Source organism: Sprattus sprattus (genome assembly GCF_963457725.1).
Source record: "Sprattus sprattus genome assembly, chromosome: 3".
NCBI lineage: Eukaryota > Metazoa > Chordata > Actinopteri > Clupeiformes > Clupeidae > Sprattus > Sprattus sprattus.
The window spans coordinates 61564895-61591532 of NC_137922.1; the positions used below are offsets into that span (position 1 = coordinate 61564895).

A 26638-nucleotide genomic window follows, 5' to 3' on the forward strand; every position below is an offset into this window, starting at 1 on the left:
TCTCAACAAAGGCAAGACTCTCTATAAGATCTCTTGTTAGCCAAACACTGCCCGCTAACACAGCAGAAGTAAGTTTTAGCTGTTTGATATTTTATTAGTGAATTATCACTTTTTCCAAACCTTGGAAATCTTAGAACTTGCTATTGCTTCTAGCCATTCAGGTTAAACCTACTCTATAGGAATTGTGAGTTTATGTCCAGCATTTGTATACCATGTATTCAATGCAGCATTGTCAAGCTGTCAGAATGAACTGTGCTAAATCTAACTGCTTCCCTTATTTTTAATTAATTCACAGCGTGCCACCGGCCCTGCGAAAAAGAGCTTGTACCTGACTTGTTCTGCCATGCATTCCAGCCAGTGATCGGAATAGAGACTGAGAGAGAGCCACAGCGTGCCACCGGCCCTGTGAAGGAGAGCTTGTACCTGACTTGTTCTGCCATGCATTCCAGCCAGTGATCGGAATAGAGACAGAGAGATCCACAGCGAGCTCCCGGCCCTGTCTAACACTTGTGTACCTAGCTGTTACCACCACGTGTTCCAGGTAACTGTGGCTGACCCTAACTGTTACTGCCCTGCATCTCAGTTAGTGTGCCCAAACTTCTATGCCCACTAGACCCACCAGATGATGCTGTAGCTACACCACATTCACAGGAAGCTACTCCTCATAGCGTAGGTAACTACACTTCTAGGTTAGGCTAGTGTACTGCCCAAGTTAAACTACAAGGTGTCTGCCACTGCAACACCATAGCCAAGCACCTAATACCCCTTTTCCACCAAAGCTGGCTCTGGGCTGGTTCTGGGCTGGTGCTTATGCGGTTCGGTGCTGGTTCTTATCTTGGAACCGGCTCGCTTTTCCACCGACTGAGAGCCAGAGTAGGGCTAGCTACGTCTTTAAACCACGTCATATGCCTCCGTTGTCCTAACTGAACATTTTCGAATGTTTTGACATGTTAGCCTACTAGTTATTCACGAGTGGTTTTCTTCCAGGGAGAAGGCAAACAAATGTCGATAAAACTTATATTATGTTTCATTTTTTAATACCATGCAGTACCATACAAGCTTAAGTTAATGTTCTGTTTACTTGGCAATGGGTTTTCTATATTTTCCCACGTAGATCAAACGACTGACAATGTTGACGGGAGTTGACTAGCTACTACTGATATGCTTACTAGTTGCCATAACTGTAGCAATACCTCACGGCAGCTAGCTAGCAACCTGCTACATGAACTTGCTTGGTCAAGAGCAATTTTGTTTATGTTTTCGAGTGGCACGTCTTCTTCAGTACAAACAATACAAAATCAGCACTACATTACGGGGTCAGTTTATGATACAACTACGGGTTTTCTATATTTCCTCACGTAGATCAAACGAACAGGCAATGCAGCTCATGATGGTTGACTAGCATAACAACTGTAGCAGTACCTCAAGGCAGCTAGTGCTAACTGCTACACAAACTTGCTAGGTCAACAACTAATTTTAAGTGTGATAACATACACAAAAAACAAGTCCGATTGAAAGAGTTAATGTATACTAGGCAGACAAACCAAAACATTTTGATGAATGAAAGCTTTCTTTATTATTTTTAATTTGTTAATTGGTCTGTTGTCCTTGGATTTTTCATTTACGTTTTCACCGTTTTCACTCAGTTGACGGTGGGGAAAAAATGGCGGCGGAAATTTCTGTTTCTGTTGGGGTAGCTCCGCACATAACCTAGGGACGAACCCCGACGTCACCGGTTCTTGTTTCTGGCCCACCTAAAAGTTGGTGCTGAGTTAGAACCTGTTTTTTGGAACCGGAGCCAGTTATTTTTCGGTGGAAAACCAAAGAGCCCAGAACCAGCCCGGAACCAGCCCAGAACCAGCCCAGAACCAGCCCAGAACCAGCTTTGGTGGAAAAGGGGTATAAGTCATTTCATAACCTACCCTATTTTACACTTCTGTAGCTTACCCCTCTAGCTAAACATAACATGGATAACCCCTGTGTAGATCAGTTTATCTCTTCCGTAGCACAAAGCCTGAAACCCGGCTACCCTGAACTCATTAACCCTAGAGTTTCAGTGAATGCAGGAAAGAGGTAGACTCTCTACTAAATAACAGTAATAATATGATGCGCAGACTGCATCCAAGGAGGCTTGACATAATGCCCCGCTCCCTCGACTGGTGACACAATGTAAAAGTGACATTCCAACGCGAGCGCGCTTTCGAGATGGGACCAGTATGTGCGTGAGGGTGAGAACAAGGAAGTGTGAGTACATGTTAACCAGTTTATGACTCCTATGGCAATGCCCATGATAAATGAATGAGATGGTGGGTAAACAGTATGTATATCAGTATAATTGAGCAACAGCAACAGGGACGTGCAGTCATAGGAGGCAGGGGAGGCAGAGCCTCACCTGTCATTTTGAAAAGTAAAAAAAAAATAAAAAATATGTATATACAGTGCCACTTGAAAGTATGTGAACCCCTTGAGGACTTAAGCGTTTTCTGTTGTTTTACCATGATTTTTCATTTTTTTATCACCAATTTTCCATAGATGAAATGTCAGTTTTATGTTTATCATTTGCATGTACTTGTTTAGAGGAAATTGTTTGAGAAGCTGAAAAACTAGACCCATGTACATTTACCCCAGATGCTGCCAGAGAGGTCTGAAACTCTTTAGAGGTGATGTGTGGGTTGACTTTTGCCTGATTTATTCTTCTTCTGGTGCTTCTTGGTGATGGTCTTGATGGGCGTCCACTTCTAGGCAGAGATGCGGTCATGTTGAATGCCCTCCATTTCTAAATTATTTGTCTTAGATGGATGGATGGAGCTGGAATCTTTTGGAGATGGTCTTATAGCTTTCCCAAGGCTGATGGGCTGTCAGAACCTTCTTCCTGATGTTCTCGGATATCTCGTTTCCTTTCGGCATTGTTGATCTGTGTGGGTACACCTTGGCACTACAGTAGTTTGGTTGGTTTCCTCCCTCTTTTAATCTGTGTTGCCCAAACCTTTCCCTAAGGATGTCTCAGATGATCGGTTTGCTTAATTGACTAATTAAGCACCCAAATAAGTTTCACTGAATCTGTTACCTGCTTGACTTTACAAATTCAGCTGGGGGTTCACTTACTTTTGAAATGGACTAATTCCATGTTTCATGTAGTCTTTTGGCTACTCAAACAATTCCCTCTAAAAAAAGTACATGCAAATGATAAACATAAACCTGACATTCCTTCTATGGAAAATTGGTGATGAAAAAAATGAAAAATCATGGTAAAACAACAGAAAACTTCTAAGTGGTCAAGGGGTTCACATACTATAAAGTGGCACTGTATATATATACATATATATTATAAAATAAATATTCATATTTCTCTACTAATCTGTGGTATGGGTGTAATTTCTGCAGGATTCCGATCATTTCGAGCATTTTTATTATCAAAATCGCTGAATTTGCGCACTTCCGCTTCCTGAAAACATGGACGTGCCGTCAAGGGAGGCAGATGCATTGCGCTCTGTTCCATTTTCCCTACCTACCGTACCTACCATCCTTAGTGTGAGTATGTAGGGTGTTCCGTTTTCCGATTTCCCATTTCCGCGTCGAAAAGAAGTATACCCAAAGGACCCGTATCTGTACTCATAACGGTCAAAACGCTGAGTGTGGAAGCAGGGTACACTGTCCATTCTCAACGGCCGCCATCTTGTCAACGTAGCGGAAGAGGCGGACCCAGGCAGAGCCGCTCAGCTCGAAAAAGACGAACGCGGGGCTTGTCGCGAACGTAATTTCCGGTAAGTGCATCACGGAGTATTAGATTTGGAACAGCACTCACCTGCTGAGAATCTGCGTACCTAGTGAGTGTGTACTGTTTACTGCGTATAAGTATAGGTACGGTAGGTACGGTAGGTAGGGAAAATGGAACATAGCGCAGGTCTCTATGGGCAGCTGAGCCAGTGCCGCACTAAAGATTGCGCAATCACTCCAAACTGGGTTTTACGCATGCGTGCGCAAGCGTAGATGAGCTCAAAACGCATTGAAAAATATTGCTAGTGAGGCAAACAGTACCACTGCTTCTGGAAGGGAGGCGAGCGAGAGCGCAATTGTCGGGTATGTTGTTTTTAAAAAATTGGGCTTCTTCTAGGCTTCTCTAGGCGAACATGGAAGGTAGTATTGCTAAGCTGAAGCAGTTCTCAAAATTGGACTTGCAGTCCAAACGTGAAATGATTATGGGATAATGGGAGACCAATGGCGGAGCTAAAATGTTTGCTTCAAACGACGGGACCGAAGGTATTGACATTGCATTGGAGTGTTTCATGTTTTCCAACGGGACATATTCATGCGCAACACAAACCTCGCTAAAGGCTGCTAGGTGCAGGGGAGCCGTGAATGGATTACGAGCTTGCGAGTGCACCAACTTTAAATTATACCGGTCAGTAGAACATTTTGGTATTGTGTGCTATGTCTGTGGTGTTTAACTGTTTGCTTGTTAATACGTTGTGTAAATAAATATGTAAGTGTCAACTTCGAATTCAAGTGTCCGAGTTGCAGTGTTGGGTTGTAATGAGCTAAGCTATCAGCTACTCTACAATAAATTCAGCTTCACTACACAGAAGCTACCACTCAAAAAAACAGTAGCAAGCTAAGTTACATAAACCTGTCGAAAGTAGTTTGATACATTAGAAGCTACTTTCAGTTAAACAAACTGCATGCCAAGTCAGTGCAATTTTAGGGACCAACACAACTGTCAGTCAGATAAAAACGGTTGAATGGATGAAATTCGTGTGTTCGTATGTTTGTGTTGGATGTCATTGACGTTGACAGGAACTTTTTCTTTGGATTACAAAGAAGGCATCTGATAACATATTTAGTTTCACTCGTCTCTTATAAAGTGACGTACTTTTGTAGGTATGGCTGTTGAGTCAGGTATTCAAACGCAGATGAAAACAAATAAGTGCAGAAGACCTCGCCTACCTTCATCTTTCGTCTATTTCGTGCATTTTCGCAATTCGACTCCCTGAGCAGACAGCACGGACTTTTCACTTTTTAACTTTCATCATCTTCAGCTGTATCTAAATATAAACAGCATTCTAGTTATCCGGTTGTCTAGAATCTGCATGCAAACTACCCATTTAAAATTAGCGGAGAATTCATTTTAAATGTATGAGCAGCGTCTGGTGTACTTGAAATGACGATATCTATCTATCTATTTTCACTCGTCTCGCCTAAAGTGATGTAGGCTACTGCTTAATTTTTGTGTTTGATGGCTGCAGGGAAGCCTGTTATGAATGAACATCAGGGGGGCACTGTGGCTCATACAGTAGCCCCGTCCACATTCGGCGCTTGAAGCTTAAGGAGGTAGCGGGTTCGAATCCGACCAGATGCCATTTCTCCTGTCCACTCCCCACCTCTTCTCCCTCTCAATTTCTGTCACAATCTTCACTGCTCTGTCAATTAAAGGCATAAAAAGCCCAAAAATAAATCTTTAAAAAAAAAGAATGAACATCAGAAAGGTCCAGGATAAATTAGCTTTCGAGGACGCTACTGCGGAACTTGATCAATAAAAGAGCTTAGCTACTGAAAAGTTACTTGGTTTTGTAAATAGCAACGTTACTGCCAAGCTACTGACAAATGTAGTTAAGCTAGTAGCGTCGCTACAAGTAGTGACGCTACTGCCCATCACTGCCGAGTTGTGTAAAAGGTTATATTTTCCCTAGACAAATTTAAATGAGCCATATCATTGGTGGGAGGGCTACATACGCTACCTTGTAACTATTAATATCTTATTTGACACGGTGTAAAAGTTCAATTACCACACCGATTGTACGTTTAGCTGTAGGCCTATAGCCTCGTAAAAGTCAGTTGACTATTGAGCCGCATAACTTCTTATAATAATAATCGTTTAAAAGTAATAGTATTAGACAATAAAACATAACGTTTTTTCAGTTCTGGTCAGATGACAATTTTTAAACCATAAGCATATATACATGTATGATGTATACATTTATATTTTTTTTTAACAACTAGAGATCGGAATGACGTAATCACTTCCGGTTTCTGTGCCTCACCAGCTGCGAACCTTACCGTACGTCACTGAACAGCAGGTGTATGCAAATATCATGTATGAATGTTGTATATCGCGACAGACCAAACAATTCACCAAATTCGCGTTAAACACCCGATACCATTACAAACTCACACAGTGGAACAAACAAGCACAACAAACCCACAAAACACCCCACAACACTCTCAACAATGTTCATGGTTCACAGATTCTGTGATCTCCGGGAATATGTTGTGTAATGGTGGCTGCGTGCGTGCGTGTGTGTGAATGAATGGAGTCACCGTCTCTTACTCCCGCATTTCGCGGTAATGGTGTGCAATGTTCGAATCAGTGTGAAGGGAAATGTTCAGCTTCTCACACTGCCCCACCACAGTCGTTCAGCCGATGTGAATCTGGTTACTCTTATTCACACTACTCCCTTGGTGAAAGGTCTACCCCTCCTTCATTCAGATGGGAACACTTCCCAATTGACCATCAGTCCTTGGGAATGAAGTCAGCTCCTCAACCTCCACTGAGAGACCGAGTTAACAGCCACCTGACTTTCCCTCTGCCCCTAACAGACACAGAAGAAACATGTAGTTTATTCCCCAGTAGATATACTGCCCATCCTTCTTCTCAGCCTCTGTTAAATAACACTTTCTTCCGTGCCCTTCCCTCCGAAGGCAGGACTAGGTCATGTCGAGACATGCACGTGGAACTACGGTGGTCAAGACAAAGGGATACACACGCACACATATTTTCAGGCGCGTTCCTAACAGCGCAACTCCGAGCTTACAAGCTTGCGCACACACACACACTCCCACTCCCTTACACATACATATACTCCTTCAACTCGTTAGTTAGATACATATAGCTAGATTCAATATTGTGTGTTATTCTCTTGTCATTGTGTAAATAAGTACTTTGATTTATATACGCTGGTTTATTTAATGTTACACAAGAATGGACGTTGTCAACCTCTTCTATTCAGAACTCCAATGACCTTCAACCATACTATTAATAAGGTAACTTTGTTTGTAGTTATTAATTTAATTATTAATCATTGTTCCAAATTGATAGTATAATATATTTTATGAGACTGATATATTTAATGAGACTGATTTGTGGATTATCATTACTTTGACCACTGTGGAGAACACTACACTTTGTGTGGCGACCCCTAGGTGTTTAACTTCATTGATCTGCCTTTGTGTTGAATGTTTGATCCCTGTCCAATCGGGTGAGATTACCAACATATTGTTGCTGTTTCAAGGACAGCACCAGTGTGTCTTGGTGGCCCTCGTGAAAACAATATCACAATTCATACACAATTTCACCCACATTCACCCGGCGCCTGCTCACAGGGTAAGATACCTACACAATCTGGTACTCCCATATGAGAATCGTACCAATTTCACCTACTGTGTGTGTGTGTGTGTGTGTGTGTGTGTGTGTGTGTGTGTGTGTGTGTGTGTGTGTGTGTGTCTTGCTCCGCCATGCTTCACATCCTCCCATCCCATCCATCCTGTTCCTCTCACTTCGGGGCCAGACAGCGGTCCATGGGTCAATGAAATCAAACAGCTGAATCATCTGAAGAATTCAGACACCATACCCACGCCCAGCACTTCTATCTATCTATTGTGACGAAGCAAGTTCACGTCCATATTGAGCAAGTAAAGGTCCATATTGAGGTGGGAGAAGAGAAGAATGGAAAAGGATGGATGATGAGAGACTGTGTGACAGACTGGTTTTAGAGGAGGGGTTGGCGTGACAAAGCAAGTTCACGTGTATATATAAAGACAGAGAACATGTTTTGAGCTACAGGTGAAGCATCATGGCTTCATCGGGTGGTTTGTGTTTGCTTATGATTGCAAGTTTTTTGGTCCCAGGTAAGTTTCTATGTCTTGAATACATGAGGATCTTATCACATAAACTTGTTGAAATGTTGCTAGGTTACAATGCAAACACTGTCACTAACTTGTCTAATCTTTCTAGTGTTGGTTCCAATGACTCTAAGACAAAATTGTATCAATTGTTTTATTTTACAATAATAATGAGAAGTATTCATTTGATAGGCTCAACCAACAAGGAATAAGAGGGGCGATCACGTGTGGAAATGCAGTGTTGGCGTGACCTTAAATGAAGCCCTTTAGTCGTCACTGAATCCAGCTGTTTATTTTGGGATATTGGGGTCTAGGGAGAAGCACACAAGAGCCGAAACACGGTGCCATAAACGAGTCATGCAGTAATGACACTAACATGATGATCTTGAGTCACACACAACATAACATTACCAATCTCTCTCTCCCTTGAACAGCTTTTAGCCCAAAGCAATCACAGCACTTAACAACAATAATAATAATAATACATTTTATTTATAGGGCGCCTTAATAATGCATAAAAAAACTGACCTGTATTTGTCTCTCTGTTGTGTTATATGTCTTGTGTTTTTATAGTGTAAATATGTATATATGTATATAGGCCTATGTTCAATCTATATTCGTATTGTTTTTGTGTCAGAGAGCTGCAACCTTAATTTTGTTGTACTTATGCAATGACAAATACATATATTCTATTCTATTCTAGGATCATACAGCCAGTTAGATGGTAAGTTGTTTTCCTGACTCTTGTTGGTTGTATTTCATTATAAACCTAATGTTAAATAAGGCTGTCTTAATATACGTTAAAATGACAATAGGAAAGTTAAGGTTAATTAGCCTAAATCCTATTTATAATAGTGTCCTACTAGAAACTCACAAAAAACCCTTGATTCTGGTCAAGCTGTAGACTGTGTCCGTTGTGACGCTAGGCTGCTTGTGTGTAAACGTCATACATCGCTTCTCAAGGTGTGGGGCGCTGAGACGTGACAGGCGGGGCACGAATGGACGCGATGAACGGGAGATTTTCCTGTTGCAATGCCTTCCTTTATAGACAATAACGACCATACACCCCCATCGCACTAAAAAAAAACACTCAAACTAAGAAATATTGTTTTAATTAGCCTATAAAGTATTTTATTGTATTAATTAGGCTGTTGTTTACCTTTCTTGCTAGTTGTAGTCGGAGATTACAGATGAGACTTTTGTTTACTGCTCGAGGGCCGAAGTGTTTTATATAACTCAGGGGTTATCTTCCTTTCCCTTCGGACTGCAGTTGTTGAGCAAATGAATGGCAACTTGATTTGGCCCAAGGATTTATTCTCCACACCGGTTGCACAGAGTTCAACGATACAGCAACACAGCTTTGCTCCGGTCGCTACATCTGATCTATCCGTGTGCATCCCTGTTCTCTCCATCTCTCTCGCTCGCTCACTCTCTCTCTCTCTCTCTCTCTCTCTCTCGCTTTACCACACCCACCCTGTAGCCTACGTGTTGCTCCATTATACATTATCGGAGCCACACCATTATACAACACTGTATTACAGTTTTTCTCCGTTGATAACACTCAAAAACTGGAACTTATGGCACAATGACCACAACCTGTAACTCATGTGCCAACTCCCTAAACCAATTCTGCTAAACTATAAGCACAATTCAATTGTTAGCCACACTTTCTTCAAAACACAACACACAATTCTCTGCTTTAGACACAGATTTAAATTGTTAACCACACTTTCTTCAAAACACTAAACACCATCCTCTCTACTTTGCACACTTCATCAATGCCAAAACCTCCTTGTTTTCAGACAGAACACACTGTTATTCAAATGGCAAAACTTCCATTTCCAAAGCTGTTCTGGTTTGGAGAACCATTTATGGCAACATTGAAGTGAGAGGTGATCAGAGAGGCAGAGGACTGAGAGTAAGAGGAGGAGTAGGAGGAAAAGGATGAAGAGTGTTACGACCCTGGCGGGTCTAGGCCCCGCCCTATGAGTGTCATGCCTGTTCTCTCTACTGCTTTTCTCCACCTCTCTGTCTCTGCAGTAGGTGATTGAGGACCGGTGTGTTCCTGATCAGCCTGGTAGATTGATGACAGGTGTGTTCCTGATTAGCTGGGCTACATAAGCCATGACCAGCCAGCAGTCAAGGCTGCTCTGGTCCTCCCGGCATTTTGGCTCTTTGGCGCGTTGTTCTTTGGTTGATCGTTGGTAGTAGGAATTTGGGTTTGTGTTCGGTTCTTTGTTGGCATAAAGTGGGATCTTTATCGTCTTTTCGTTTGTTAACCCCTAAACTGACTTTGCACGACACTTTGGTTTACTCCTCACAATACTGAATTGCACCACGCTTTTGCATTCCTTTTACTTTGAAGTAGCCTTATCCTTTTAATAAAATATTTATTCTTTGAAAACCAGCGTGGCCTCCCCTTTATGTTTCGTGCATTGAGCCTGCACGTTACATATGGGGTCTCGTCCAGATTTGTTTTGGAATTTGGTACATAACATAGACATAATTTTTTTTCAGAATCAGGTAAGACTATGTTTTCATCCACTAATTTTCCAAAATAGTGGTTGTAAAGCTGTCAGTGAAATTTGGTTGATATGATTGGCCGTTGGTGCTGAAGGGTGTAAACTGCCGGTCCAGCAAAAAAAATATTGGGGAGACCCACGCTGGAAAATTGGAGAATTATTTCAATGGAAAGTACATTTTGGTAAATTGTTTGATTAAGAATTTCATTGAGTAGCCTTTTGTTTGGGAATCGATTGATTTGTTAATTTGGTGGCGATTAGTTTGACTTCTTTTGTTTGCGGTGGAGGAGGAGAGCCATTTTTAAAGAGACTGCAGCTTTTGGCTTGTGCTGCAGGCAGGGTGCGCCGTGTGCGTACTGGTGAAGGGTGAGTACAGGTGTAGTTGGTAACTGGGTGGGGGATGGTAGGTTATACCTTACCAAGCTAATGTGAACCCCTGCGCAGGTGAAGAGCGCATACCGCTGTTTTTTTTTGCCCTTTTATTTTTGTTTGTTGTTTTTCATGGGTGTGTCGTACCTGCTGGGGTTGCTTAGCAACTCAATTACATGAGGGCACATTGAAGACTAGCACTGGAAATAGCTAGATTTTTTTTAGATGGATGCGGGGCAGCTCTAGTCTTTGGGTTTCATGATTGGGTGGCACTACACCTGTGTTTAATTGATTGTGCACTGTCGCGTCTGGGACTTTGGAGAAAAAATGATTGGTGATCACGTCTAGTGGCAGTTTAACCCTTACCCACTCTTTCCTTTGGGAACTATGCAGTGAAGCTGGTAGTTCTAACCTCTTTGTCCTTGGGAACTAGCCAGTGTATCTGGTAGTTCTAATTTGTCCTTTGGGAACTAGCCAGTGAATCTGGTAGTTCTATTTTGTCCTTTGGGAACTAGTGTGTGAATCTGGTAGTTCTATTTTGTCCTTTGAGAACTAGCCAGTGTATCTGGTAGTTCTAATTTGTCCTCTGGGAACTAGGCAGTGAAGCTGGTAGTTCTAACCCATTCTTTCCTTGGGAGCTATGCAGAAATATGGTGGCTCTAACCCTAACCCTTCCCATTGGGAAATATGCTGTCACTGAGGGTCATCACAGATTTGATCGTTGTCGTTCTTCTCCGATGCACTGACATGTACTAGTTTCTCCTCTCCTGTCTCTTACCCTGTCCCTCTTAGATTACTTTTCCAGGGCCTGGAATTGCTGGGGGGCAGCAGGTTGTGTGACTGGTGAGCGTGAGGAGTGTGAGCGTGTGAGTGGAGGTGGTATTGTTACATTCTGACCCCAGTATGAGTGTTGTGGGAATGATTGTAATTTGTGACGTGGACAGTCTAGTATTGTTTTAAATAGTACAGAATCCCATTTAGGTGGGCTTCTGTTTTAAGGGGGGGGGGTGTTACGACCCTGGCGGGTCTAGGCCCCGCCCTATTATGTTTTGTGCATTGAGCCTGCACGTTACAAGAGGAAGAGCAAGAAGGAGAGCCATTACTGTATCTCAGGCCAATGTGTTCAACCATGTGGTCAATATGGGTTTGACCATGCAGGAGGCTGGCCAAAGGGTTCAACCAAACATAAGCCGCTTCTCAGGTGCATCCATTCTCCAGACATTCAGAAGAGAGAATGGGTAAGAAACACTACTATGAATGTAAAACACTGTTTGAATGCCTTATCAGGAGCATAGTATTCTTGTATTTAGAGTATTTTACATTGTACTGTATTTGTAAAATTATAAATACAAAAGTGCAACCATTGATGACCAAGACATATTCCTAAACATCAATACAGTGAGCCTATCCACAGTGGACCATGTTCTCAGGTAGAACATCTTGAGAATGAAGCAGGTGTACAGGGTGCCTTTTGACAGAAATTCAGATAGTCAAACAATTATGCTATGACTATGTAAGTCATACACATTTCCACAGCTGTACTGTATTGCGATCCAATCCAATGTTATTTTATGTAAGATGTTTCACAACACAACAATTGTCAATATTGTCTTGAGCAAGAACAGGATGCAGCATAGTTTTTATGTTCTTTTTTATTTTAAATTTTTCTTTCTTTTTTTGTTGACTGTACTGGCCTATATCCTATTGTTTGTTCTGCGCAAATCATCTTCACATTTAGTTCTGTTTGCTCTGATGCAAAGGCTACAGCACTTTTGGAAAAAAAAAGAATTTTTTAAGTTGTATATGTGTGTGGTTTTATATTTGAGTTAAAACATTATACAGTTACAATAATATACAACACGAGAAAGTATACAGTATTATTATACGGCTCTTCAGAATGTTCCAAAAAGTACCGTTGATTTGAATGGGCCATCCCTACGTCATAGGTCACATTAATTCCTGCTAACATACCGCTGCGAAACGATAATGGCCGCTGTCATTGGCAACGGGTTTTGTACTTCTAATTCACATCTTTCATATCATTCCGCCAGAAGTCCAGTCATTTTAACGCAATAGTAGACAGTAATTTGAAGTCAGCAATTAATGGGTTGCTATGCAACACCTGAAACTTCAAAGTTCTATTTGCTTGAAGAACTATTTATTTCTAAACGGGACTCATGAAATGGCAACTAAATCATTAAAAAGAGGTATGTTGGAGGAATGTCTTCTATCGTTTTTGGCAAGTAACCGTATAATAAGCGGGATAATGTATTTTCTGTCGGTCATTCTCCAAAAATAATTCCCTTCAGCTGCGCGTCGGGGTGTTGTTCGCCCCGTCGGGAATTATTTTTGGAGAATGACCTCCGGACAATACATTATCCCTTACATAATAGAGATGAAAAGGCATAATGCTCCTGATAAGCTCCTTCATACTAGTGTTTTCCCATTTTATTGGAGTGTTTTCCATTGAGCACATCAGTGGTCATTCAATGCTTAGAATGTCTACTCAAATAATGGTCTGTGTTTGTCATTTGAAAACAAAATACCCTTTTGAGGTGACATAATAGTGTTTTGAAACCAAAGTAGCATTTTGCAGGAGATATAAAGGGTTTTGCATTTTGTGTGAGTGGTTTTGGGATTTGTGTTTAGAGCTAAGAGAAACCGAGGCATGCTTTGACAAAATGAGTTTTAGCAACTGAGAAAAACTGAAACATTAGATGGTGGACCGGGATGAAAATGTGACCTGGAACCATTTGATTGACGTTGGCGAATGAATTGCAGCGGGACAATGAAAACAAACTTCCCCGGTGAATGATAGTGTAGTGGGCAATAAGGCTAATATTGACGTTATGGATACATTTGTGACACGAAATACAAAGGTTGGCGATTTAGTCCCAGTCGCAAAAAAAAACAGCTGATCTAGCTGAATATTGGATAATTCCTCACCACCGCAATTATAAATTGAAGAACAGATAACAGTATAATAGCAAAATTATATCAAGAGCACATATACAAACGCAGATAACCTAGTCCAACTAACACCGTACTATTGTACGCTATCCTCGCTGGATACAAATCCCGTCACACAAATGCGGTCACGGAAACTCGACAGCGTAATGTCAGTCTGTCTCACGGTGATACAGCTCCTGCTGGATCTTGACTGCTGCCCATTGTTTTTCAAGGTATAGAAATCGCAATATAGTGTATTATTAAAGGTATAAAATGTCCGTACGTCTCACATCAATAGGCTACTCCTGCATCCCCAGGCGGTCACCTGCCAAGTGTGCCGACGGGTTATCTGGCATTTATCTCCCAAAGGCTCAATAACTGTCCCTTGCACTGAATTACCTCACTACTAAATGCAACCAGAACTTTGCATCACACATACTTTGGGACCTTCATGTTCCTGCTCCTGCTCCGCATATGTTGTGCGTTTAAACTTTACGTTTTCCCGTTGCTTAGTGTGTGGCCAACCCTCGGTGAGCAGCACTAAAGTCGGAGGACAGGATGCACCCCCGGGGAGCTGGCCCTGGCAGGCCAGTCTGCACAGATTTAGGAGACATTTCTGTGGAGGGTCTCTCATTAACAAAGACTGGATCTTGACTGCTGCCCATTGCTTTTCAAGGTATAGAAATCACAATATTTGTTATTAAAGGTCTTAATGACAAATGTGTGATGAGTGGTCAGGGTAAAAAAGGAGAAAAGAATGAAATGAAAATGAAATTCATTTAGAAGGAATTCAATGTGTTGAGATTTTAAACGAGAAACTGCCCAGACTGGGTGCAGGAGCGACTACAGGTTTACCTCATTGTGTTCGCTGTCAGAAGAACATGCCATGCCCTTTGACCCCTGTACTCTGTTCCCCTCCTGTTTTAAGCACGAGACCTCAAGGACTGATAGTCTACCTCGGCCGTCAAGCCCAGCGGATCAGGAACCCCAATGAGGTGTCCAGAAGGGTGGCGAGAGTGGTCCTGCACCCTCGATATAATCGAAGAACGAACAACAACGACATCGCTCTGCTGAGACTCCAAGGCTCAGTTCAGTTCACCGACTTCATTCGGCCCGTCTGCCTGGCTGCCGGCGACAGTGATTTCCACAGCGGCGTGGACAGCTGGGTCACGGGATGGGGCAACATTCAAGAGGGAGGTGAGTCAGTTCACCAAACAGTACCTAACCCTAACCCTAACCCTAACAGTGGTGTAATAATCAATCAGATATTTAACCCAGTTCACCAAACCATGGTGTAATAATCAATCAGATATGTAATGTACCTAACCCTGACCCAGTTCACCAAACAGTGGTGTAATAATCAATCAGATATGTAATGTACCTAACCCTGACCCAGTTCACCAAACAGTGGTGTAATAATCAATCAGATATTTAATGTAGCTACTAGGGATGGGCATAAGTAATCGACGATCAATTCATTGATCTATAAGAGAAGAATTTCATCGATGACATTATTTTTTCATCGATAAAACGAATGCATGTTCTGTTGCGTAGTGTGAGTCTTGGAGGAATGCAATGGATTTCGCTATGTGGCAGCAATTAAAAATGTCACCAAACAAGGGCAATGTTTGAAAAAACGCCACAGGCCTACTCTGTTACCTGCGAGTTTCCGTGTCTTTCAAAAGTAAACATGAAGAGGTCGCGGCGAAGTGTAGCGTGTGAACATTTTGATTTAAAAAAAAAATGACTTAGTTTATTGACAACACTGCGAAGCTGTGTAAGTACAACTCGGCCACAACTCAAATGATGTACCACGCACATCCGACCCTGGTTAGTGACAGTACACAACTAAGTAAGTATTGAACATTTGGAACCAACCATATTTATCAGCACTGTTGGAAATAGCTTGCCATCCTACCAGCAGTAAGTAAGTAAGTAAGTAAGTAAGACTTTATTTATATAGCACATTTCGAAGTGCTTTACATAAAATCAATAAAAGCAAGCAGCAGGAGCAGTACATGGAGTAAAAGATAAATACAAAATGATCAACATCGTATCAGAACCTGGTGTTCTGATAGGCTTATTAACATCATGATAAAATAAATAAATAAAAACCCTTAAAACAGTTTAAAAGAGAAATAGTAAAAATAGTTACAGAGAAATAAATAGTGCCAGATAAAATTAATAAAATGCTTTGGTAAAAAGAAAGGTTTTAAGCTGCTTTTTAAAGGTGTCTAGCGTGTTTGCTTCTCTAATATTAATGGGTAATGTGTTCCATAATTTTGGGGCGTAGTTGACAAAGGCTGCGTCACCAATCTTCTTATGACTGCCTCTGGTGACCTGTAACAGACCTGTATCTGATGATCGCAGTGTTCTAGCTGGTGTGTAGTTAGTAAGAGAGTTAGCAATGTAGCTAGGGCCTTGTCCATTTAGAGCTTTGTATGTGAGGAGGAGGACCTTAAAGTCAATTCTAAAGGTAACAGGAAGCCAGTGTAAAGTAGCTAGGACAGGACTAATGTGTTCTCTCCTTTTAGTTTTGGTTAATAGTCTAGCTGCAGAGTTTTGAATGAGCTGGAGTCTTTCAGTTGTTTTCTTGGGAAGACCAGCGAGAAGTGAATTACAGTAGTCTAGCCGGCTCGATATGAAAGCATGGATAAGCTTCTCGGCATCATTTTGGTTTATGAATGGTCGTACCTTTGCTATGTTCCTGAGGTGAAAGAAAGCTGTTTTGGTCACTTTGTTAATGTGGGAGTTGAAATTCAAATGTGAGTCCAGGATGACACCGAGACTTTTCACCTCAGGTTTAATCCACCGGGTTAAACCTCCTAGATTCTTGATTAGCATCTCTCTTTTTAATTTGGGGCCGATAAGTAGGACTTCAGTTTTGTCCTCATTTAGTTTTAGAAAGTTATTGTTCATCCATTTGTTTATTGCCAATAAACAGTTGGTAATGGAGTGTATGGCCTTCGCATCATTAGGTTCAGCGGAAATATACAGTTGGGTGTCATCCGCGTAGCTATGAAAATCTATACTGTATTCTCTGATGATGTCACTGAGTGGTAACATATAAAGAGAAAAGAGTAATGGACCTAAACAGCTCCCTTGTGCAACCCCATAGCAGCTTTCATGTTTCTCTGACATATGGTCTCCTAGACTAACGCAAAACTTCCTTCCTCTAATATATGTTTTGATCCAGTTCAATACACAGTCTGAGAACCCAATAAGATTTTCAAGTCTATTGATTAGGATGTCGTGATCAATGGTATCAAATGCTGCACTAAGATCTAATAGGATAAGGATAGAAACTTTATTTGCATCAGAGTTTTGTCTGAGGTCGCTAATTATTTTGGTGAGAGCGGTTTCAGTACTGTGATATTTTCTGAAACCTGACTGAAAGACTTCCAATATGTTATTTTGTTCCAGAAAGGAATTTTTTGGACTAATACTATCTTTTCAAGGACTTTACTAATAAAGGGAAGATTTGATATCGGCCTATAGTTTGCTAGTGTACTGGTATCCAATTTGGGTTTCTTTAATAGGGGCTTTACAACAGCTGTTTTGAAGGCATCTGGGAAAACGCCAGTTCTCAGGGATGTGTTTATGATGTCAAGGACCGGACCTGAGACACTATCAAACACTCGCTTAAAGAATGCAGTGGGAATAGGATCAATATCTGAGGTTGTAGATTTACATTCAATGATGATTTTGGAGAGTTCACTTAGTGTGATACATGTAAAACTGCTCATGGTTAAGTTGCAAGATCTATGGATGTCAATTTCGCCTCCAGTAGTAGTGATACTAGATCTGATCGATGATATTTTGTTCTTGAAGAACTGAGCAAACTCTTCGCATTTAGCTGCTGAGGATAGTGGGGGGGCAGGGACAGTGTTTAGCAGCCGGTCAATGGTGGAGAACAGAACTCTGGAATTTCTGGCATTTTCTGTAATAATGCAGGAAAAATAACCTTTCCTTGCTAGACGGATGGTTTTGTAATAGGTAGTTACCAGCCTCCATTACTTAGCTTACCGTGGCTAAGTTAGCATCCCTACCTAACCTAGGTTTGCTGGCGAACTTGACTTGAAGGATTCCGAAAGGTAGCCAAGCTAGCTAACTGGGTGTTTTGAAAACAAGTGCTTTAACAGTTAGTTACTAGTTTGCAATACCTTCCAGGGTTATTGTTTCTGGTTACAAAACCAGGGAATGATGTAGCTTGAAATTGGCGCTGGTCAGTTTGTCAATAATCATCTTAAAAGTTGTCGCTTACTATCAGCTGTTATTCTAAGCTCCTGGACTTGTAGGTTTAGGGCTTAACTATTAATATTTTCTTTACCGGTGAATTGAATGGCTTGTCGATAATACTGTTACTGGTTGTTTAAATGGAGCTTTGTTAATTAGCCTAACTCATTGTTAGGTAGGCTTAACTCTCTCTCAGCCTCTTTCTCGAGAGAAAAAAAACCCAGAGTAAGTTGTGTTTATGAGCACCGGCTTCTAGCTGTCGGTGCCGCTGCTTAAGAGTACAGCAGCGCATATTTTCAAGTGTAACCATTAAACGGATCTGGTTTAACTGCCACAGTTGTCAATCTTGTAATAAAGATCTCATTGAGGAACACACTTTGTTTTCTCTTTTTTCATTGCATTTTAATATAGCCTATAAATAGTGAATTTTAATATAACATTTTTAACGATTAATCGAAAATCGATCGTTTATTCTTCCGACGATCGATTAGGACAATTTAACCGAATGCCCATCCCTAGTAGCTACGCCCTAACCCAGTTCACCAAACAGTGGTGTAATAATCAATCAGATATCTAACCCAGTTCACCAAACAGTGGTGCAATAATCAATCAGATATTTAACCCAGTTCACCAAACAGTGGTGTAATAATCAATCAGATATTTAATGTAGCTACGCCCAAAGTTTACAAAGGCAGATCAACTTTTACATTTTTTTGTAACTTATTGGGATTTAAGGGCAAGGTGTTATATAATACTAAAACAATGATGACAATAACAACAACAGCAACACTATTTACAATAATCTCATGAATTTGTGGTTAAAAAAACAACAGCTATATCATTGCTGAATTAAAGCAGTATTGTTTGTAAAACAATACGTGTTAGAAGCATTTCTAATGATTGGTTGCCTTAAGTTCTGACTATAGTATAATGTATAGAATGGATACTAGCAGCCATCTTATTCTTTCTCTTTACTCCCTCTGCACTAGTTCCCCTCCCATTCCCAGAGACGCTACAGGAAGTGGAGGTCCTAGTGGTGGGTAATACACAGTGCAACTGCCTGAACGGCGTTGGAATGATCACAGTGAACATGATCTGTGCTGGTCTACTCGCTGGAGGCAAAGACTCATGCCAGGTGAAATACATGTTGATTCTTATGACAATGATTTAAATGTCTCGTTTACTCACTGGAAACAGTGGTAAAATAAATGAATATGACTCTGGCTGTTGATTGAGTTCCTCAAACGCCTGTGGACATTTTGTAGATTAGAGTAGATTCAATTGTATTGTCATTTCACAGAGAAAAAGTACTGAGACAACGAAATGCAGTTTAGCATCTAACCAGAAGTGCAAAAAAGCAGTAAAGTGGGTATGTGTATATGTATAGTATATGTATATATTATATGTAAATAAATAAGATGAATAGAGTATGAAATAAGGAAATATATGGAGTATGAACAGTATTGATGGTATATCAGTGGTAAGACAAGCAGCAATAGAAGTGGGTCGTGCAGCTATGATATAAGTATATATAAAGTCCAGGTGTACGCACAAGTGATGGTAGTAAATATCGGATATCAACAGAAAGATGAGGAGACATATAGAAATGATACAAAATTTACAACAAAAAAAGCTGGAGAAGATTGCTCGTAAGTTTTATAATGAAGTGATCAGTCAATGTTTGTTGGGATAACTGGAGGGGCAGTTGAGATAAAACCTTAAACTGTTCATGATATTGAGAGATGTGACACGGTACTGGGACACATATCCACAACAACTATGTTTCCAGGGAGATTCAGGAGGTCCGATGATGAGCAAGAAGAACAATGTGTGGGTCCAATCTGGAGTGGTTAGCTTTGGCTGCGCTCGACCCGAACTCCCTGGTGTCTACACAAGGGTGTCACGTTACCAGTCATGGATAAGAAGACGCGTTAGGAGAGAACCACCAGGCTTTGTCACATTCTCCTCCCCTGGAGTCGATGGTGACAGCAGCCACACCTGCCCTGGGCTTCTGCCCCCACCACCACCACCACCCCCACCCCCGCCTCCACCATCCTCGGGGGTGACAACCCCAGCTCCCACTGAGAGTCTTTCAGCTGATGGTGAGTTGAATTCCAATGGACCTGCTGTTGGCTGTCTCATCCTTTAGGAACTTCCACTTTTCTTTTGATGCTGCTTTGCCTCTCAGAGTATCTCAGGCGTGTTGTTGTTTTTTGTCAGTTTGCGGCACAACTCCACTCAACCCCAGGATAGTTGGAGGACAAGATGCCCCTCTAGGCAGCTGGCCCTGGCAGGCTAGTCTACAGATGTCTGGAGGCCATTTCTGTGGAGGTTCACTGATCAACAAGGAGTGGGTTGTATCTGCTGCTCACTGCTTTTCAAGGTGAGTAGGGGTTGGGCCCAAGGAACGGATGCTGTAAGAACTGTGTTTGGTGCTAATTTACAAAAAAGAACGTTATAGGTTGTTGACGCCCCTCATCAATTCATGCTGATTCTGTTGTTGTTTTGAACCTGGATATCCATCGGTCAGAAGAAACATCACCTTGCATTTGGGCTGTTTGTTCTGACTGAAACCCAAACGATACCCATCCCTAGTTCTGACTGAAACTAATGTCTTTTTCAGCACCAATCCAAGCGGGCTGACAGTGTCCTTGGGTCGGCAGACCCAGCAGGGCAGCAATCCCAACGAAGTGTCCAGAAGCGTGGACAGAATCGTCTTGCATCCCAATTACGACAGCGACACCAGTGACAACGACATTGCCATGCTGAGACTCAGTTCTCCCGTTCAGTTTACTAACTTCATCAGACCGGTTTGTCTGGCAGCCAGTGACAGTGTGTTCAACAATGGCACCGACAGCTGGGTAACTGGATGGGGAAACATTGGAGAAGGTGGTAAGTCAAGTCAATAGGGTGTAGGACAATTTGATGTCCACAAATATTTGGATGCTACAGCTGAGATATCTTTAAGAAACAGCTAAATAAATGTCAGCAATCAAATACATTCAAAAGGTTCCTTCACATGTGAATTTGTGTCCACCTTCGTATTTGATAAACAATCTTTTAAGCTCATTCTCCTCTTCCTCTTCAGTTCCTCTCCTGTTCCCAGAGACCCTACAGGAAGTGGAGATCACAGAAAACATGCTCTGTGCTGGTCTACTCTCTGGAGGAAAAGACTCATGCCAGGTATTGTAATAGTTTGGTGCACATTTAGCTGTCATGAGACTATAGACATGGATTGTGCCAATCTACTTCAGAACAAGGTATATATGATAATGTTTCTTACAATAATGTGTTTGCAGGGTGACTCAGGAGGTCCAATGGTCAACAAGCAGCAAGCGGTTTGGGTCCAGTCTGGGGTCGTCAGCTCTGGGTTTGGCTGTGCTCGACCTGAACTCCCTGGTGTTTATGCAAGGGTGTCCCGCTACCAGTCCTGGATCGGCTCCCGGATCCAGAGCGACCCACCAGGCTTTGTCACATTCTCCTCCCCTGGATTGTGTAGTGTTCAATTCAGCATGACGTCACAACAACAAATAACTTACTTCGAGGTTGCAAACGTTGCCCCTGCCCATAGTAAACTTTAACAAGTCGACAGGATTTCCGACAAGATTTTCCATGTCATGTCAATACGTTTTATGATTATGATCTTGTGAACCGAAAAACTAGACGTTCTTGATTTCGTTGTTGTTGATATTTGTTAGCGAATAACGGTAATATTGCAACTACCAAGTCATTGAAGTATATTGAAGTTTCAAACTTGTTGTGATTGAGATCGCTACAATATCCAACTTAGCATGAATGATTTTCAGGATTGTTTGTTGCTTAACAGCTATCTGTCTGGACACAAGAATGTGTCCATGCATACATTAATAAAGTACCTATCTATCGATCTTATTGAAAGTATTGAAAACTTTGTCATTGTATTGTACAAGAGCAGTTTTAAGGATTTGTGCTATGTGGTTGGACTGGAGTTGGCTATCTCAGGTTCCAGGTGTTGTGATGGGGCAAAATCAGTGTGGTCAGAATCACGGTTTGGCCGACCTGCATTATGAAAAAAGATGAAGTAACCGTATCATAGCCAAGCCAGATCACGCAACTGTGTGTGGTTTGTTTATTTATAACAACTGGACTAGCACTCTCACGCTAGCAAGCTAGCACGATATGCTACCCAACGTTATGCTACTGTTAGCTACCCAACCACAACTCAACAAAAACGTTTTATTTCCTATTATCCTATTTGTATAAACGTGCACAAGCTTTTGAGACGGATTCTGCAGGTAACATTGTGGCGAGTTGATGGCTTTGATTGACTAACTTTAGACATCCTAGCTTGTTAACATTTGCTAGGGGAAGAATGTTGACATAACTTTCCGTTAGCTCAGCTTTCAGCGTGCCCAGGCAGAATGGGAAAATAAGCATTGATATGAGTTGCCCGCTTGTTGTTACTCTCAAGAAAAGGATTATTAACGATTGAAATTTAGAATTTGCTGAAATAGTCCTATAATAATAATCCTTTACGTGGCTGGGTACATTTGGCATTACAACCCTAAACACAACACGATTTCGCCATATCATTTGCATAAATTAACTACTTCGGCTGTTGAGAGGATGACAGTTTGCCACCCTGAAGTACCTTGGCAACCTTTGTTTACAAACATTCTGATTAGGTCTATAAAATATAACTATAAAAAGTAACCAATGGCAACCTCTATTGTGAACAGCACATATCCGCGTCATAGCCCCTTATGTGCGAATAAAATGTAGGCCTAGGCTAGTAGCCTCGCATTCAGCATTCATTAGAATCCCTCACACAAACATCCATGCATAAAATGGGTTTAATGATCTGTCCATTTACCAAAATACATTATATTTAAATTCAACGATAAGAGGTCATAAGCACCCTAAAATTAAGTAAAAGACAGTAGTATATAGTCATCCTAACAGTGACAACTTTTAATAAACATAGGCCTATATAACAATTATTTATGCAACAATTTGGGCGAGCTACACACGAACCAAGCCCACATGAAAAAAAAACCTGAATGAACACACACACACACTGCAGTAGGCCACCTTCTGGCACGCAACGATTGAACTACAATTCCATTAACCTATAATCATTTTCTTTTCCGAGCTGAGTTATAAAAAAGGCAGAACATATGCAGACATGAAACAGGCCGCAACAAATGCCCTTGCTTATTTACATCAGCATCTGTCGGTTCTTGTCTTTAGCAAATTTTGCGATGACTTTGTCAATGTCAATTTCGATGTCCCTCTCGATGCAAAACAGCGCTAAGTTGGACAACCGCTCCTCTCCCATGCTTGATCGCAAGAAACTCTTAATCAGTTTCAGACGGCTGAAAGTCCTCTCTGCCTTAGCACTGCTAATCGGAATGGTCAGGTAAATGTGATACAGAATGGCAAGGTTGGCGAAAGCACGGTCCATGTCGTTGACAATGAGAAATGGTAGGATGCTGTGTGTGTTAAGCTCATGTGATTCCATGCTCAGCTCACGGTACAAAGTACGAATTGTAGCAAATTCATCGACCACATCATCGGCCTTTGACAGATCTTCCGAATAGAACTACGCAAGCACTCTAACTTTTGTGAGCAGCATCAGGGTGACAAAAATGTTTCGGGTTCATCACAGCAAATTTATCAGCCATTCTCCTGAAATCAGCAAAGTGATGCTCAAACTGCGACACAAATACGTCACGTATGTAGTAAAAGACATCAACTCTGAAACGGTCTCTACGATCCTATATAGGCAATAGAGCCTCATCCGCAACCTCGTCCAGACAGAAACTTTTTTTCTTGCTCACCCTGTCCTGCAGATAGTCGGTCGTCCCGTTACACAGTGAGGCCAAATCTCTGGCCATGTTCTCCATGGCTTTAAACGCCTCCTGTGACCGCAACTCTGTTATCTGCAGGATGCATGACTCAATCAGCTGGACGGCTGTGTTAACATCTAATGACTCAGTTTGAAGTTAGTAGTGCAAATGTTTTCTTAAGGAGTGCGATCCAAAACGTGAGCATTAAACAAACTCAAACGTGCACACTTTCTTCAGTAGACCGTCTGCTTCGGAGGCAGCTTTTGGAGAACTACCTGGATGCACCTTTATGCGATTCAGTGCCTCTTAAATGGCAGGCAAGCTTTGAATGATTGCATCGGTCGCATGCTTTCTAGAGGCCCACCGTGTGTCCGGCGGTCTCTTCAGAGTCAGAACAGTTCCGTCCAGCATTTTCTGTTGTTCCTCCTCTAATACCTTGTGCCTGGGCAAACTAGTGGTCAAAAAGGTGTAAAGTGTTTCAAGGCCTCCAAAAAAAATCTTCACACTGTTCAACGAGCTCACAGCATCCATAAGGATTAAATTCAAATTGTGCGCACAACAGTGCGCATAAAGCGCATTTTCAGAACAGTGCTGTTTTAACCCTAGCCTGTAGCCCTGACAAGTTAGTTAAATTAGTTTAACATCAAGACCCCGCTCCTTTGAGAGGGTGTTGGTTAGGATGTCAAAAAATGACTCTGCTGATCAAAGTTCAAAGTTCAAAGTTCAAAGTGCTTTATTTGTCATTGCCACAAAGACAACGAGACAGTAGAGGCAACCAGACTTCTTGCACAGCTAAATAATAATAAATAACAATTAATAAATAGATTCATAAATATCATACATAAAATAATAATAATAAAAATAATAAATGCAATATATTTCCATATCTCCATATTTCCATATTAAGGTGCATCAAGTGTTAGAGTGCAGTCCATGGGGGGCGGGGCGGGCTGGGCCGGGGGGAGATGAAGGGGGGTGGGGGGTGGGGTGGGTAAGCTGTTGAGGAGCCTTATTGCACAGGGATAGAAGCTCTTTGCCATCCTGGAGGTGCGTGCCTTTTTTGATCTGAACCTTTTCCCTGACGGGAGTAACAGGAACAGATGATGGGCAGGATGGGAAGGGTCTGTGAGGACGCGTTTAGAGCGCTGCAGGCAACGGGAGGAGGAGATGGACAAGATGTCGGGCAGCTCTACTCCAATGATCCTTCCCGCTGTTTTAATCAGCCTCTGGATGGCTGCCTGCTCCGCCTTTGTACAGCTGTAGGACCATACATTCAGGCAGTATGTAAGCACACTCTCTATAGCGCAGCGGTAGAAATTATACAGCAGCCTCTGAGGAAGGTGTTCTTTCCTCAACTTCCGGAGGTAAAAGAGGCGTTGCTGGGCCTTCCCCAAAACGGAAGCTGTGTTTTTGACCCAGGACAACTCCTCCGTCAGTGTCAGACCCAGAAACTTTAGAGAGGTGACACGCTCAACCTCTTCACCGTTGATGTAGAGTGGGAGATGGTGATTATGCTGGGAAGACTTCCGGAAGTCAATGATCATCTCTTTTGTTTTCTTAATGTTGAGACTGAGTGTTACATAGTCCTGTGGTTGTATTTGCTTCCTGCTTTGGTCTGATCAATTCCTGCTGTAGGTGGAGACTGGGCGTGGTCCTGTAATGACTGGGGGGCTGGACTACCAGGATAAAAGGCATCCAGTTCACAAGATGGATGCTCGCTCTCGCCTCGCAAAAGAACAGACGCTGGCACACCCAATACTGTTGTCAATTGACTTTACTTGAACGCTCCGTTAACGTTGTTGATATTTTGGATCTTGTTTGTTTAGCACCGGGTGGTTATTTTCAGCACCTTATTAGTGGTTAGGTAGTTAGGGTAGGTAAGTAAGTTGGACTGCGGAAGACTCACTACTTGTTTTGCCTGTCCTGTGATTTGTACGTCGGGCACGGGAGCCAGGCAAGTTCACCCCATCAGAACAGCAAGCGTGAGGTTTTCTTTTCCCGTTTTCCTTTCGTCCTTATAACCACCCTGTTTGTGTATGGAATTGTGGCGTTCTCGTTTGTTCTAAGTAAACTCATATTTTTGTTCATCAAACCACACTGTGACTCCGTTTATGTTACTACTCCTGGTTGGGATATGTAACACTGAGGTTGAACACCAGACTGCCAGGTTTCCCACTTCTTGCCTGTAGGCAGCCTCATCGTTGTTGGAGATGAGGCCAAGCACTGTTGTATCATCTGCAAATTTGAAGATGTAGTTGGATGGGCAGGAGGGAGCACAGTCATGGGTGTAGAGGGTGTATAAAAGTGGGCTGAGCACGCAACCTTGTGGGGCGCCAGTGCTGATGGTCAGATTTGAAGAGTGATGCTTCCCCAGTTGTACACTCTGTGTGCGATTGGTCAGGAAGTCCAATACCCAGTTACACAGTGTAGCATTGAGGTTTAAGTCCTGAAGTTTGGAGATGAGTTTGCCTGGAAGGATTGTATTGAATGCAGAACTGTAATCTATAAAGAGAATACGGATGTAAGTGTTCTTTAACTCCAGGTGCTCCAGTGCAGTGTTAAGCAGCAGGGCTACTGCATCCTCTGTAGATCTGTTCGCTTTGTAGGCAAATTGGTGTTGATCAAAGGAAGCTGGTGTGATGCCTCTTATGTGTTTCATGACCAGCCTTTCCAAGCATTTAGCAGGTATGGGGTTGAGAGCCACTGGCCTATAGTCGTTCAGGCACTTGACTGCAGTCTTTTTTGGCACAGGTATGATGGTTGATGCTTTGAAACATGGGGGGACATGTGAAAGGGCTAGAGAGCGGTTGAAAATGTCTGTAAATACCTCTGTCAGCT

General features: G+C 42.0%; 1 protein-coding gene across 1 annotated transcript in view; it reads left to right on the forward strand.

The window, feature by feature from the left end:
• Positions 1-26638, forward strand: part of LOC308362947 (transmembrane protease serine 9-like) — a gene marked incomplete at both ends in the record, with an annotated part of 47570 nt that overhangs the window by 3056 nt on the left and 17876 nt on the right. The window contains 8 exons of the mRNA XM_080835672.1: positions 14250-14412; positions 14665-14933; positions 18962-19107; positions 19762-20074; positions 20193-20355; positions 20596-20864; positions 21061-21155; positions 21272-21467. Of these exons, the coding sequence (XP_080691798.1) occupies positions 14250-14412; positions 14665-14933; positions 18962-19107; positions 19762-20074; positions 20193-20355; positions 20596-20864; positions 21061-21155; positions 21272-21467 (1614 nt within the window). The remainder of the gene's footprint in view (positions 1-14249; positions 14413-14664; positions 14934-18961; positions 19108-19761; positions 20075-20192; positions 20356-20595; positions 20865-21060; positions 21156-21271; positions 21468-26638) is intronic.